Raw genomic sequence first — 15789 nt, 5'->3', positions numbered from 1 at the left:
AAACACTTTGATGTCTGCAAACATCAAAAAATGGCAAACAACTGCATACAGGAAGAAAGTATCAGCAGACTCGGGGTAACTTTGAAGTTTGCAGAAGTACAAAAAGGATTTAGGCAGAAATCCTTTAATCTTGGAAAAATCTCAAGATTGTAATGTCACTGGGATTAGAGAACCTTGTGTCTGTCCCTGCCCACTGATGACTTTTACCTTTAAAAGGTGGGATTTAAATACAGCAAATATATGACAGAAAGGATTCAAATAATGTTGTACCCCGCAAACTAGCCAAGCTGATGGGCAGTGCAGCTTCTCTGAGGAAAGGTTAGTTTTGATAGAAAGCAGCTATTACTGAGCTTGGAGAGAGTAGGAGCTGGGTGTAAGACACAGGAAGGCATGTCGCTGAATACATGGATGTTAGGGAAGTTGAAAGGGATGCCAGAGAAAAAATGGCATGGACTACAACTATAGATGGTCAAGAGAGAAGGGCTCAGGTATGGCGTAATGTATGTACTTGATGACTTTCACTTGCCCTCTTCGGGGAAGGGGGTGCTATTCTTACTCTTCTGTTAAATTCATATTGAAATTCAGTAAAATGAACTTTCCAAAAAGGAGAGATTAAAGGGAAATTGTGGTAGAGGTGTCCAGGAAATGATGGAATACTGAGGAGGGAGGGCATGGGGGGAGTTTTCACGCAGGGCGGGAGTGGGTGGGTGCAGTAGATAGCTGACAACCAGAGGCACACTTGGTCAAGGAGTTGTGGGGGGAAATGAAAATACAAGTTGAAATCATTGTGATTGTAGCGATTTATTAATTCTGTTTGACTCATGTTGTAACTGTCACCTTAGTCATCCAAGCTCTCTGTTCGCTTTTCTGCAACCAAGCTATGGCCCGTCTCAAGAGGCTGGCAAGAAACTTTCCCACTCAAATTAGCATCCATCCTTCTATCCTTGCCAGATAGTGCCACCCTCAAACCTTATGAGCCTAAAGCTCTCTTCAAGTGCTGAAAAGACTTAGTGGCAACGAAGGGAGAAAGGCATGAGAGGTTCCAGTTAACCAGGCACTCGATCTACAAGAGAGAGCATTAACAGCCTTGTTAACAATAATGTGTCATTGGAAGTAATATACTCGAGATTAAGCAAATGATATGTAAGCGAGCAAGATACTATTTGATGCAATTTCCATTAATTAAATTTATGACCCTTACTGCAATTTAAACCATGGTAACGCTCCCTGCATGTTGGCAAATGAGCTGTCAAATACCTCCGAGTCTAGCCAGCTTGAGAGAAATTGATTAAAAAATGGGGGGAGGGGCAGAATGGGCCTGGTCCTCTTGCTTAAAAATGGAACAGATCCACTTTTGCTTGCCAGGATTAGATATCATCCTTGTAGAACAAGAGTCCTCAAAGAACAAAACACAACTTCCCGCAAAAGCACAGATGGCAGCTAGAGGTGGCAAAAGCTTCTTCCTTCACTTCCTTTCACATCTCCAACCTCTAACTATCTCTTGCAATGGCACTGGGGAGCCTGCAGCCCTCCAAATATTGGTGGACTGTAGCTCCCATCATCCCTGGCCATTGGTCATACTGGCTAGGGCTGATGGGAACTGGAGTCTAACAACATGTGGAGGGTCACAGCTTCCCCAACCTGGCTCAGAATCCAAAAATGAGTCTTGTCATGTGTACCCATCTCACAGTAGTAAACACTGCATTCTACAGTTGCAGTAGCCACTGATGCAAGGGAAGAAGGGCATTGATTGAAAACCCCCCAGCAGAAACTAAAGTACTGTTTTCATTAGAGTAAATCCCTCGTTTCTGGAAATGCTTGTTCCTTTAACAGGCTGTGTGGCAACCTTTTGCAGGTCAGAGATGCACCTGTTGAAATTGCCCGTCACACAGCTATTAATGGCACAGGAGGGAAAAAAAACACAGGCAAGAACTATAGTTTGTCATCAGTGTAGGCAGATCATGGGGCTAATAGGACATGGCTGAACAATGCAGCATGGAATTTTGTTTTTGTGTGATGGGCCGCTGTCAAAGGCAAAGGAGACTGCATAGTTCTCTGTCTATTGTGGTATCTGTCTTAAAGCCGTTCAGAAGCTTTCACTTCTGATTTTGATTAGCTATGGTTTAGTGTGCCATCCCAACAGCAAACTGTGATTCTTCTATAATCTATGGTTTGTTTAAAGAAGCCAACTTTACATATACATTTAGAATATTTGAATCAGGCCAGAATGTCCATATTCCTTTTGAAAAGCAACCCATGTTGTAGGCAGTAACTTCTTAAAGCTCCCTTTAAACTGTATAGCGCTGATGGCAACATTTAGATATATACCATGGCATCAGAACAAGAAATCTCATAGCAGAAACCTATTCCAATCTTCAGTGCCACCCCTTATGAAGTTCTTAATCTGGCCGAGCAGGAATATTACGATCTAGCTGAAGATCTAAGCAAGGGCTTAATTTGAGGCATTTGCTTTTTCTGTGCTGGTTGGAGAGAGACCACCATGGATCTGTGCCCAAATTCTCTTTACTGGCTTGTGCTTGAAAGTGGGCCAGCTTGCAGCTTTGGCCAAGCAAATGGGGAACATTTCTTTGTTCCCAGCTCTCCCTCCTAAAAAAGACACAAGTCTATGGAAAACTCAGTTCTAGGAGCTTGTAAGGTGCATTCCTGTCTTCAAAATTATTGGCTACCTCCTTACTTGTACTGGCCCTGAAAACGAAGATCTAGGGAGACTGCATCGCAAACATACCCTCCCACCACCAAAACTTTTCTCTAGAGCCTTAGCACAGCTCCACGAGTCTGGGCAGCAGAACTGCTTACATTACTCTCAGTTTATTTACACAGTCTTCAACACCACGGCACTTTCTTTACTGAAGTGGGTGGGGGAATCCAAGTGAGTTAAACATAACATAGCTACTTCAGTGCCGGGCTTATGAAACGGAGTATGGCACACCCATGACTATTGTTTACAACGTCTAGCAGTGCTGTGGACCTGTGGCCTCCCAGACGTTGTTATATCCCACCTCCCATCAGCTGTAGCCAGCATGGCCGATGGTCAGGGGTGGCAGAAGCGGCGGTGTCTAACATCTGGAGGGCCACAGATTCCCCACCGCTGTGCTACATCTCAGAAGTAATTGCTCTGCAATGATAGGTTAGGAGCAGGGGGCAGAAATCAACTCAAGAGTCCTGCTACTGGCTCCTGCTACTGTAACAGGGCTTCCACCCCCTTCCTCGTGCCCCCCAAAATTGGCCCAAGTGTGTCTGTCAGGAAAATTGCCAGAATGGGGCCGGGGGGGGGATTGTTTCATCTGGCAAACTTCTGGAATGAATTTCTTAGCATCCACAACAGCCTCCAGTTCTGTTTCTCCTCCTTTGAATTCAGGATATTGATTTATGGTAGAAGTATTACCCTTTAAGTGATTTGTTGGCATGAACTATGCCTCCTCTGCAGCCCAAGACAGTCTCTCTTAGACGTGATGTTTGCATGATTCAAATATACAGACTTTTTAGCATTCCCTTGATCATTTAACACCGCTCACTTAGCTACTTTTTATCACTGGGCTAGCTAGCCTGGCATCATCAGCAGGTTTCCAAAACACAGGCACAACTGTAATGAACACCCAAGCTCAGCTGGTTGCCTAGCAACCCCAACAGCAGATTGCCAGGACCAGCTGTGGGTCTTTCAACAAGCAGCAGCTCTGAATGATACAGGTCAGGCTCCTTAGAACTTCCAAAATAGTTTCCAGCCATTTGCTCACCCAGCGCAGGCATATTTGGGTCATGCGTGTCAGATGGATGATTTTAGAATGCAGCCCTTGCTAATCATAGAACTGGAAAATGTGCAGAAGAGGGCAACTAAAAATGATCAATGGGTTGGGGAAAGAAGGCATTTAGGGCTTTTTAACTGAAGCAGAAGACATCAAGAAGAGGTGGCAAGAATACACAGAGGAATTATACCAGAAAGATATGGATGTCTCGTACACCCCAGGTAGTGTGGTTGCTGACCTTGAGCCAGACATCCTGGAGAGTGAAGTCAAATGGGCCTTAGAAAGCACTGCAAATAACAAGGCCAGTGGAAGTGATGGTATTCCAGCTGAACTGTTTAAAATTTTAAAAGATGATGCTGTTAAGGTGCTACACTCAATATGCCAGCAAGTTTGGAAAACTCAGCAGTGGCCAGAGGATTGGAGAAGATCAGTCTACATTCCAATCCCAAAGAAAGGCAGTGCCAAAGAATGCTCCAACTACCGCACAATTTCACTCATTTCACATGCTAGCAAGGTTATGCTTAAAATTCTACAAGGAAGGCTCAAGCAGTATGTGGACCGAGAACTCCCAGAAGTGCAAGCTGGATTTAGAAGAGGCAGAGGAACCAGAGACCAAATTGCAAACATGCGCTGGATTATGGAGAAAGCCAGAGAGTTCCAGAAAGACATCTACTTCTGCTTCATTGATTATGCAAAAGCCTTTGACTGTGTTGACCACAGCAAACTATGGCAAGTTCTTAAAGAAATGGGAGTGCCTGATCACCTCATCTGTCTCCTGCGAAATCTCTATGTGGGACAAGAAGCTACAGTTAGAACTGGATATGGAACAACTGATTGGTTCCAAATTGGGAAAGGAGTACGGCAAGGCTGTATATTGTCTCCCTGCTTATTTAACTTATATGCAGAATTCATCATGCGAAAGGCTGGGCTGGATGAATCCCAAGCCGGAATTAAGATTGCCGGAAGAAATATCAACAACCTCAGATATGCAGATGACACAACCTTGATGGCAGAAAGTGAAGAGGAATTAAAGAACCTTTTAATGAGGGTGAAAGAGGAGAGCGCAAAATATGGTCTGAAGCTCAACATCAAAAAAACGAAGATCATGGCCACTGGGCCCATCACCTCCTGGCAAATAGATGGGGAAGAAATGGAGGCAGTGAGAGATTTTACTTTCTTGGGCTCCATGATCAGTGCAGATGGTGACAGCAGTCACGGAATTAAAAGACGCCTGCTCCTTGGGAGAAAGGCGATGGCAAACCTAGACAACATCTTAAAAAGCAGAGACATCACCTTGCCAACAAAGGTCCGTATAGTAAAAGCCATGGTTTTCCCAGTAGTGATGTATGGAAGTGAGAGCTGGACCATAAAGAAGGCTGATCGCCGAAGAATTGATGCTTTTGAATTATGGTGCTGGAGGAGACTCTTGAGAGTCCCATGGACTGCAAGAAGATCAAACGTATCCATTCTGAAGGAAATCAGCCCTGAGTGCTCACTGGAAGGACAGATCGTGAAGCTGAGGCTCCAATACTTTGGCCACCTCATGAGAAGAGAGGACTCCCTGGAAAAGACCCTGATGTTGGGAAAGATGGAGGGCACAAGGAGAAGGGGACGGCAGAGAATGAGATGGTTGGATGGTGTTCTCTGAAGTTTGATCAGCATGAGTTTGATCAAACTGCGGGAGGCAGTGGAGGACAGAAGTGCCTGGCGTGCTCTGGTCCATGGGGTCACGAAGAGTCGGACACGACTAAACGACTAAACAACAACAACAACAACAGTACAGGAAAGAGAAGCTTTTTGCAGGGAGGGAGGAAGAGAGAAGAGTTTTCTATATTATGAACGGTTTGAACAGGGGAAGTTCTTGCTTTCTTATAAATCTTTAAGACTTGGGCATATGAAAGTCGATTGGCAGCAGATTCACAGCCAATGGAAGCGCTTTTTACATAATGTGTATTAAGAAACTCGCTACTGAAAAGGTGGCGGTGGACACCAGCTTATATGGCCTTTAAAAAAGGAATTAGCTATTGTGTTGGTTTTATGTAGTTGGGTTTTATGCTGGTTTTTTGTTTTTGAGGTTGTGGATTTTATTCAACTTGTTTTAGGAGGAGTGACCAACAGATTGAGAGCTGAATGGAAACTTCATGTTGAAAAAGAAACTGCCTGTGAGCTTCCAAGAAGCATCTGGGCTTGCCTCTGTAGGAGCCGCTGAACCTTGGCCTGAGTCACCAACAAAATGCAAACCTTCACTTTCTTGAAAACTGATCTACTGAGCTGATACTGTATAGAAGGGCCACACTGCAGACTCCCAGACACACAATGGGAGATAAGCACCATTTATGAAGATGAGAATGCACAAAGGTTCAACACATTGTAATACTGTGGAGTGGAAGCCTGTCTGTGCCTTCCTTAGGATCTACATTGGCTCCCAGTATGTTTCCAAGCACAATTCAAATGTTGGTGTTGACCTTTAAAGCCCTAAACTGCCTTGGCCCTGTATACCTGAAGGAGCATCTCCACCCCCATCATCCAGCCCAGACACCGAGGCCCAGCTCCTTCTGGCAGTTCCCCCACTATGAGAAGTGAAGTTACAGGGAACCAGGCAGAAGGCCTTCTCAGAAGTGGCGCCTGCCCTGTGGAATGCCCTCCCATCAGATGGCAAAGAGATAAATAACGATATGACTTTTAGAAGACATCTGAAGGCAGCCCTTTTAATGGTTGATGTTTAACATTTTGTTGGGAGCTGCTGAGAGTGGCTGGGGCAACTCAGTCAGATGGGCGGCATATAAATATTAAATTATTCTTATTATTCTTTAGTAAATGGGGAACCTGTGCCCTCCCATTGTTGCTGGATTGCAGGCCCCACCATACTTGCTTCCAGGCCATGCTGGCTGGATCTGAAAGGCGTTTGAGTCCAACAACATCTAGAGGGCCAGAGGTCCCCATCCCTGCTTTCGCCTTTCTGGGCTTCAGTTTCCTTGTATTTTAAAAACAGCATTGGCTAGGATAAGTTACAAGCACAGAAGCAACATAAGCACAGTGTTGCCTTAAATTACTAGGGAGCAAATCAATATAAAGGATGTGCTCCGTGACATTAGCAGAACAGTGCTTTTAAAAGGGAGAGAGAAGATTCAAAGGCTGATTCTAGGTCATGTTTTAATTTACTAAAACAGAAGGAGCCAAAAAGCTCACCAAAAGCTGAACAACATAAGCTGTATTTATGCAAAACTCTCTGTAATTTGCTGAGATAATGACCTCCTCCATTCAGCATCATCAGAAGCAGTAATAGGTATTCCAGGGCTGCATTTCTATCCACACTTACCAGGAGCAAGCCTGATTAAATTCACAGAGATACTGTTAGGTAAACCATTCTAATTAGAAAATAGCAAAAAGAAAACCTCACCAATGCCAGATTTATGGTAGGACTTGGGTTTTTCAGGAATCAATTGGATGTGCTGAATACAAGTTAAATGCATTCCATGATATTGTGCGGTTCACTGACTAATGATGCAGAAAGGATTGGGGGCCAGTTACCCATAAAACAAAAACAAAAACAAAACAAAAAATCAAGAAAATGTATACCAATACAGTATTTATTGACTTGCCCCCTCTGAGCTGGACAGATTTGGTTAACAGACGGGCTTCCCCTATCTGCCACAGAACAATCAGGTTGTCGTACACACTGGACTAAACACAGGGGGGAAAGAGAGGAGAGCACATGACAGGCAGCACATCCGGCTCCTTCACATTGCAAAGAGAATGAGGAATGCCACCATCAAGCAGAACAGCCCCATGGCCTCAGAGAGTGCAAAACCCAGGATGGCATAGGAGAAGAGCTGCTGCTTCAGGGAAGGGTTTCTGCAAGGGAAGGAGACAGACAGACAGGATAACCATCAATGGAAAAGTGTGATGAAGCCACACACAAAAAGCTAATGTCATTCTAGCTTGCATCAACAAAAGTATAGTGTCCTGATCAAGGGAAGTAACAGGTCTGCTCTATTCTGTCTTGGACAGGACACACCTAGAGTACAGTGTCCATTTCTGGGCACTGCAGTTTTAAGAAGGATATTGACAAGCTAGAATGTGTGCAGAGGAGGGAGACCAAGGAGATATGATAGCCATCTTCAAATATCTAAAGGGCTGTCATATGGAGGATGGAGCAAGCTTGTTTTCTCCTATTCCAGAGGCTAGGACCTGAACCAATGGATTCTTATACATGATCTAGTTGCGATTCCTGCATTGCAGGGGTTGGACTAGGTGACCCATAGGATCCCTTCCAATGCTACAATTTAAGGTTTTCCTGTAGTCCTACCATCTCCCCAGATACAGGATGTCAAGGGAGTAGCCATCCCTTCCAGCCAAGTACTGTTCAGGTGTGTGGTTGTTGAAAGGTCTAGCAGTATAGCAGGCATAGGCAAACTCGGCCCTCCAGATGTTTGGGGACTACAACTCCTATCATCCCTAGCTAACAGGACCACTGGTCAGAGATGATGGGAGTTGTAGTCCCAAAACGTCTGGAGGGCCGAGTTTGCCTATGCCTGCAGTATAGTATCAGCCCAGCCAGCTTTATAATTTTAAGTCTGGTGCTTTTTTCCAGGGGGTATTCAAGGGTACACGGTACCGACACTTCTTTCAGTATTATTAAAAAGTGTGGCATTTACTATAATAACTGACACCTATTTTTCTAGGGAAAAAGCACTGATTAAGTCTACAAAATTTACTACCCCACAAAATGTTTACTAGGGTTGCTGCCACACTAGTGCCCTTTAGCACTGTGAAGGCATTGTTCTTCTGGATTCAGCTGGAAATGGAATTAACAGTGATTCAGTACAGCATGTAATATAGTGCTGTATTAATCTGGCAATACCCACCCCAAAGGCCAAGATCCTTCAACTGTATTTACTTAACACAACTGAATTAAATTTCCATTCAGCACAGGGCCCCACCATTCTCATTTCATAGCTTCCCCTTGTGGCTTTTGCATATTAGTGTTTCCTTTTCAAAACATACATGGCATTACTGATAAATAGTCCTATAAATCAGTTCCCTGCAGTGGGCTTAATTACTGGATTCCTCTCTTTTTTCTTTGTGAAACAGCACTATTTTGCATTTTTAGGGGAAAAGAAAGCAATGAAGAGGAAGTACTCCTCCTCCTATTACTAGTCCCTACAAAAGAAACTGAATAATCACAAGCCAATTTATCAATAATGCCACAGCAACAGGAAAGTAATCAGAAGCAGAACCTACAAGGAGGAAGCTTCTAACTAAAGGCACAGCATCCCTGAAAAATCTCAACAGAACTTTGCCAGTTTACAATGCACTGCAAACATGTTTTACATAAGAGGCCCAAATCAGCTCTGAAGAAACAGGAAGACAACAATAATGAGTGCAAGCAGTTGGCAGCAGCACTGCCTGGCTTCTCTGTAAGCAGCAAGCGAACAAAGACTGTAACTCCAGACTTAAAAGCGTGGTGCTCAAAAATCAAAACATACCTGGCATAGCCAATGATAAGACTGCCAAATACGGTCCCGATGCCAGCACCAGAGCCAGCTACACCTACGGTGGCAGCGCCAGCACCAATAAACTTGGCGGCAGTATCAATGTCCCTGGAAACAGTGGTGGTTTGGAACTCCCGGCGCAACACTGGCAAGAGCTCATTGTGAGCACCTGAGAGACAACAAGGCTGAGAGGAGCAAAAAGAAGAAGAAATGGAGAATAAGATACTGCTTTGAAGCTGCTTGTAACCTAAGCAGCAGGATTCTACGTCCATGTAAATCAAACTTCAATTTTAACCCTGATTTTTTCAAACACTGTACCAGAAAATAGAGTGGGGATTCTGAATTGGATACATAATGGCCAACAAGTCAGGGACTGCTTATGGTGCAATACTTGTCTCAGTAGACACAAGTCCTACTGAGTTAAAAGTAGCTTACTCCAGGGCAGGAGCAGTCTATAGTTTTGGGAATCCAGGTCAGCAATGCAGCCACATCTGCACTGTTCTGCACTGCTGCTTCTAGGAAAGTGGTGCCTCGTTGTTGTCAATCAATTATATATATATATATATATATATATATATATATGCAGGTTTTGGTGTCTTCGGGTGTCTTCCCGTACACGGGAAGACACCCGAAGACACCAAAACCTGCATTCCTGTACCCGTGAAAATCTACGAAAGCAAATATATATATATATATATATATATATATATATATATATATATATATATAATTATAATTATATATATATGTATAACATTTTGCTTATATTTTGTAACAATTATGTTAAATAAACAATAAAATTATCCAAGAAAAAAAACAGCCCTGTAGTATCATGCCTCCTAGTGACTAAGATCTAAAATAATAAATTGTAGGTTAGGTATACAGTTGAGCACTGCTGCTGCACACATAATCCAAAAAGCCCAGCAGAGCCAGCAGTTCTAGAAAGGATCTCCCTCTTATTTCCTTTTTCTACTCAGCCACTGAGTATTGCCCTAGACAACCTTTGCTGGTTACATCAGCATTATGTTTCTGAGATCCAAGGGGTCCCCTTGGATGTAGCTGGAAGCCATACCACACCAAATTTACCTCCTTCGTCCTGACCTCAGGCCTGTTCAGCACAGAGGCAGAGATGGGCCTACAGAGCAGCCGGGAACTGTTCTTTATCTGCAAGAGGGGAAATAAACAAGCTGTGAATACATGCAACGAAGAAACATTCTCCCTGACAACAAGGACTTTCTTGCAAACGCATTCTAGTCTGAGACCGTCTGTAACTAGAAGTGATAGTGAAACTATGATTTGAGCATGCCTTCCTTGGTCAGCACAGCAACAATTCTCCCTGGTAAAGAACATATTCTGAAATGGATTGTATCTCATGGATTTAAATTTCAGAACAAAATCAGGTGACCAGTGGCAGCAGAGAACTGATCGTGTGATCGACTGATTATTTATTTTGTATACCATCCTTCACCCGTAGAACTCAGGGCGGTTCATAACATAAAAATACAAGATAAAAAACACAAAATTTGTAATAAAAATAAGAATAAAAACACTCTCCACCCTCACATATTTAAAAGGATATCGGATGTTAATCAGCCTAAAGGAATATAATGAAGGCGGGGACAGCCACTGCAGAAAAGGCACTAGTCTAAACCGTAGTCAACTGGTGGTCTATTAGCCACATGTGACTCCCACCCCGGTTCTACCTTGCCCTCCACCATGTAAAGCATGTTGTTGCTTTCTACATGGCAGGTACCCTGTTCCGTTCCCATGCATCATCAATGCAGTGCATATTCTGCATGCTTTAAAAAAGTTAAAAGTCTTGAGCCTGGCAAGCTGGATAACTTTTACATATACTAAGTTTTCTCAGATTGCCTTAATTTGTTCTGCTTTGGCTAGACATGAAATAGAATAATAAACTATGTTGTGTGGCCCAATAGCTTGCACTTTGTCCTCTTCCTGCCAATGCTGCAGAGAGGAAGGCACCTTGCCCTTTCTCCACCCATTTCGCACCTGGGATGTGATGCTACCTGGTCATTCCGTATTTGCCATTTGTGTGGGACTCAAAGTATGATCTTCAGTAAAGTGATGAGGGAACAGCCCCCATGATTCAGGTACCAACCAAGGGAGCAGATTAAGGCCTTTCAGGTAGCATGAACTCCAGCCACCAATTACTTCCTGGGTCAAGCCCAAAATAAAAGTATGCTTAAGAACTCCTGCAAGTAAGAAGCGGGTGGGGGGAATCTCCTGACCCCACTCCACTATTTATAGCAACTCACAGGCAGGGCTGGGGAAAAGTGAATGGAACACAGCAGTGCATCCCAATATCACAGAAAGAATTGGTTGGAGTATTGCTTAAGGGATTCTGTTGGGGGGGGGGGGTTATTGCTGTTATTGATATTACTTTTTTGTATCTTTATTAGGATTCATGTGTAAGCTGTTCAATTTGGTTGTGTACTTTTTGGATGTTTTATTTATTGTTTGACATTTGTTGTGCTTGAATCATGTACCTTTTCATGTTGTAAGCCACCCTGAGAATGGTTTTAACTGTGGAAAGACGGCATACAACTAAAATGATGTTTGCACGGTATTGCTGTTTTCAGTTTTGCCCACCTCTCGTTATGTGTAGCAACTTCCAGTGGTCTGCTAGGGGGGGGGGAGGACCCCCTAGTTCTACTCCATTCTGTCCCTTACAGTGGTGCTGGGAATATGACATGACAATGGCAGTGAAAGCCATATTCTGACCTGGGCTGCTGGGGGGCAGCGGGGTTAAAGAGAGACAGGGGCAGAGCAGAACAGAAAGGAGTGGCGTGTTTCATTTTAGAATTGCATGGTCCAGCATGCAACTTAAAAAATGAGTGCTAATGGGTCTTCATGCCTTGTTTTGCTTTTAATTCACGAAAGAACAAGGAAAGAGGGAAAACCAGCAGTCTTAAGAACAGAGGGACAGGAACTAAGAGCTCTGCCAAGCTCCATCCATCATTAAATGCCTCTCCAACACACTTTGATTTATAGTTCTACGGCAAAAGCTGCCATCATGTTTTCAGATGTTTTTCTTTGCCATCATGAGAACTAGCAATATGCGCCTCCTTTTTCAAATGAAAGATAAAATGGCAACAGAAACTAAAAGAACCTGTGGAAGCTATTGCATTACAGATTTGTCTATTTTCCATACATGATGGCAAAGTTACAGTTATGCAGGTTATTAATCCTTTTTAACCTACTTGCCAACACAGGGCTTGACTTGTGATTGGAAACAATGCATTACTGAAAAATACAAGACACATCTTAAGTTACTCACAAGGGCGGGAGCAGAGACGAACTTTGCACAGGTATACATATTCAGGGACGTTAGGGGTGGCCACACTCAACAGCTGGAAAAGAACCAAACAACATGGCATTAGGAGAAAGTCTGCCTACAGCTTCTATTACTTGCTACCAATAGAAGCCCACAAGGCTTTTAAGATGTGTGGCAGTTAATTAGTGGAAGACTACAAAAACCGATGCACAGCCATATTAAGTGGAAGAGAGGCCATTAATTCAGGCAACCATGCAAAAACATCATGAGTAATATGGCCCCTACACAGCACAGTAATTTAGTTCTTCAGCACAAGAATGGCTGGACAAAGCTGTGTTTGGCTGACCAAACATTTGGGGCACCCCAATTGGGAAAGAAAGAGATGCTAAAGGTTTGGTGCTGGCTCTTCTAGATTTAGTTGAGGTGTTCTCTGATAAACCTGGGCTGCATCTATCAGATCAGCTGCATGTAAGCAACTGATCCATGCAATTTGCCTTGCAGATGACTATCCTGGCATGATTTTCAGGGGGGAGGGAGGAAATGGTATGTTGTTGTTGTTTAGTCGTGTCTGACTCTTCGTGACCCCATGGACCAGAGCACGCCAGGCACCCCTGTCATCCACTGACTCCCGCAGTTTGGTCAAACTCATGCTGGTAGCTTCGAGAACACTGTCCAACTATCTCGCCCTCTGTCGTCCCCTTCTCCTTGTGCCCTCCATCTTTCCCAACATCAGGGTCACTTCCTGTGTCCCCTTCATGGATCACAGAGAAGCTATGAGCTATGCTGTGCAGGGCCACCCAAGATGGACAGGTGATAGTGGAGATTTTAGACCAAACGAGATCCACCTGGAGGGGGAACCGGCAAGCCACTCCCTGCCAAGAAAACTCCTAGGACACAGGAAATGGTATATTTACATTAAATGCCCACCCCACAACACTTGGATCAGCGACCACCACTTTGGCTAGCCAACAATTTCGACCCTCCTGTCTGTACAGTGGTACCTCGGGTTAAGTACTTAATTCGTTCTGGAGGCCCGTACTTAACCTGAAACTGTTCTTAACCTGAAGCACCACTTTAGCTAATGGGGCCTCCTGCTGCTGTAGTGCCGCCGGAGCACGATTTCTGTTCTCACCCTGAAGCAAAGTTCTTAACCCGAAGCACTATTTCTGGGTTAGTGGAGTCTGTAACATGAAGCGTCTGTAACCCGAGGTACCACTGTACAGCGCATCAGATTTATTTCCATTCTCTCAATAGGGGCGGCAGCCTTAGAACTAGCACCTTGAGGACTAGCACCTTTCCTGGAGCTAAGCTTTTAGGCGGTCGAGGGCCCTGCTTCCTCGGGTGCACGACCTGTTCAGTGCATCCACGGCCAGGGCAGATCCGCTCAGGGCACAGGCGGCCCCAGCTCCGGACCCTCCCCCGGCTGCCGTGGGAAGGAAGCGCCTTGAACTCCACGCCCCGCCCAAGAACGTTCCCAAGGGTGGCTCCGCCCACCGCAGGCTCCTCCCCCTCGAACCCCGCCAATAGGGCGCACGTCCCGGTCAAATCCCCTTATAACTCCTCCGAAGGCCTCGGAGCATGAGGGGGGGGGAGGGAAAGGGAAAGGCCCGGGAAGGGGGAGGCCGAGGCCGGGCGAACCCGGCGAAGGGAGAACCTTCCTAGGCCGCCCCGGCCAGGACTCCGCGACCCTACCTGCTGCTCAGGGGAAGACCGCGAGAGAAGGGCCCCCTTTCGCGCATGCGCCAGCGGAAGGCGGAATGACGCCACATCCGCCCGGCGCCCGGAAAAGATTTGGAGTTGAACGAGCGCGGCGGCTAGAGCGCCCAATAACGGGTTTTTTTTAAAAAGGGGGTGTGTTTCTCCCGTCGCGCCATCTGCTGGTCCGGGGTGGTACTGCATTCGCTTCCTCGCAGCTTTCTTCCTTTACTCGGGGGCGATGCTGCCGGGAGTGGGCGGGTGTGTATATGGCGCTCTTGGCCGGAGTCCCGGACACTGCTCGATTTTAAGCACGGTTACTGCTTACCTTGGGCGGTGCTTGCAGGGAGAGACTGGGGGACAGATCATAGCTGTCAACGTTTCCCTTTTTTAAAGGGAAATTCCCTTATTCCGAATAGGATTCCTCGCAAGAAAAGGGAAACGTTGACAGCTATGGGGCAGATGTAGCTTGTTACTACTACCTGCTACCTGCAAACTTGGGCGGCTTTTAATCATAGCTGTCAACGTTTTCCCCTTTTTAAGGGAAATTCCCTTATTCCGAATAGGATTCCTCACAAGAAAAGGGAAGAGTTGACAGCTATGCTTTTAATACAGGCGCGGTGGCATCATCGCGGACGTCCCCCAGTCGTGCTTTAATTTGAGACGTGGCTCAAGAGTTAAATCCTGTTTTGTGCGTCAGAATTCGTACCTGAGACATCTACCTTTCTATCTACAGTACAGTCATACCTCGGGTTGAATGTGCTTCAGGTTGAGCACTTTTGGGTTGCGCTCTGTGGCAACCCGGAAGTAACGGAGTGTGTTACTTCCAGGTTTCACCGCTCGTGCATGAGCAGACGTGCAAAATGACGCCACGCGCATGCACGGAAGTGGCAAAGCGCAGTCCGCGCATGCGCAGACACACTGTCGCGTCTTACATTCCATTCAGGATGTGAACGGGGCTCTGGAACGGATCCCGTTCGCATCCCGAGGTACCACTGTATTTCTATTTTGTGTTTCCTTCATGGCAGCATGCATGGTTCTCCACTCTCACCCCCTTTATACTCCCAACAGCCTTTTAAGGGAGGCCAGACTGAGCGAGACCAGCCCTGTGCCAGCCACCCCACGAACCTCGTGGCCGAGCGGAGATTTGAACAGGGGTCTCCCCAGTCCCAACCTGACAGCTTCTACTGGTGCCAGAGCTCGCCATGAATGCCTCCCTTCTTCAATTATAATGGCACTGGTGCCCATCTAAGAGGTGCCAGAACTGGGGGGGAGAGAGAGCCCTGGGCACCCCTATTTTCATCGGAGGAATGTTGGAGAGTATGCCCTCTACGCTGTTCAGAGGGAGCAAAGACGCCCAATGAAGGCTTTCTGATCTAGGGAAAGGGTGATGCCAACGCTCCCTGCCCTCCCCACCCCGGTCCCCTGATGCTGTTTGCAAATCAAGAGCACCGGTGGGTCTCTCCGGTTGCCTGTGTTTTGCACCCCTCTGCCCTCCGCCTGCTGCCAGTCCTGACAAAACCCTGCCTGTAATCGGCTT

The 15789-nt window shown here is 45.6% G+C and overlaps 1 protein-coding gene across 3 annotated transcripts; it reads right to left on the bottom strand.

The window, feature by feature from the left end:
* Positions 1-782: 782 nt before the first annotated feature.
* ATP5MC2 (ATP synthase membrane subunit c locus 2) lies at positions 783-14337 on the bottom strand. 3 transcript variants are annotated; one of them, XM_082212934.1, is made up of 5 exons: positions 14247-14337; positions 12558-12630; positions 10346-10423; positions 9254-9444; positions 783-1063 (listed from the first exon to the last, which is right to left on the bottom strand). In XM_082212934.1, the coding sequence occupies exons 2-5, from the start codon at positions 12594-12596 to the stop codon at positions 991-993; spliced, it is 381 nt and encodes a 126-aa protein (XP_082069060.1). In that variant the 5' UTR covers positions 12597-12630; positions 14247-14337; the 3' UTR covers positions 783-990. The 3 variants fall into 3 exon arrangements, with proteins under 3 accessions (XP_082069060.1, XP_082069058.1, XP_082069059.1); XM_082212932.1 differs by lacking the exon at positions 783-1063 and adding an exon at positions 7337-7619 and having other exon boundaries at positions 14247-14326; XM_082212933.1 differs by lacking the exons at positions 783-1063; positions 14247-14337 and adding exons at positions 7337-7619; positions 13833-13856.
* Between the last annotated feature and the right edge of the window lie 1452 nt (positions 14338-15789).

Source organism: Podarcis vaucheri, assembly GCF_965113315.1.
Source record: "Podarcis vaucheri genome assembly, chromosome: 2".
Lineage (NCBI taxonomy): Eukaryota > Metazoa > Chordata > Lepidosauria > Squamata > Lacertidae > Podarcis > Podarcis vaucheri.
The sequence above is the reverse complement of the archived record's forward strand: the minus strand, read 5'-3'. Positions and strand labels throughout refer to the sequence as shown.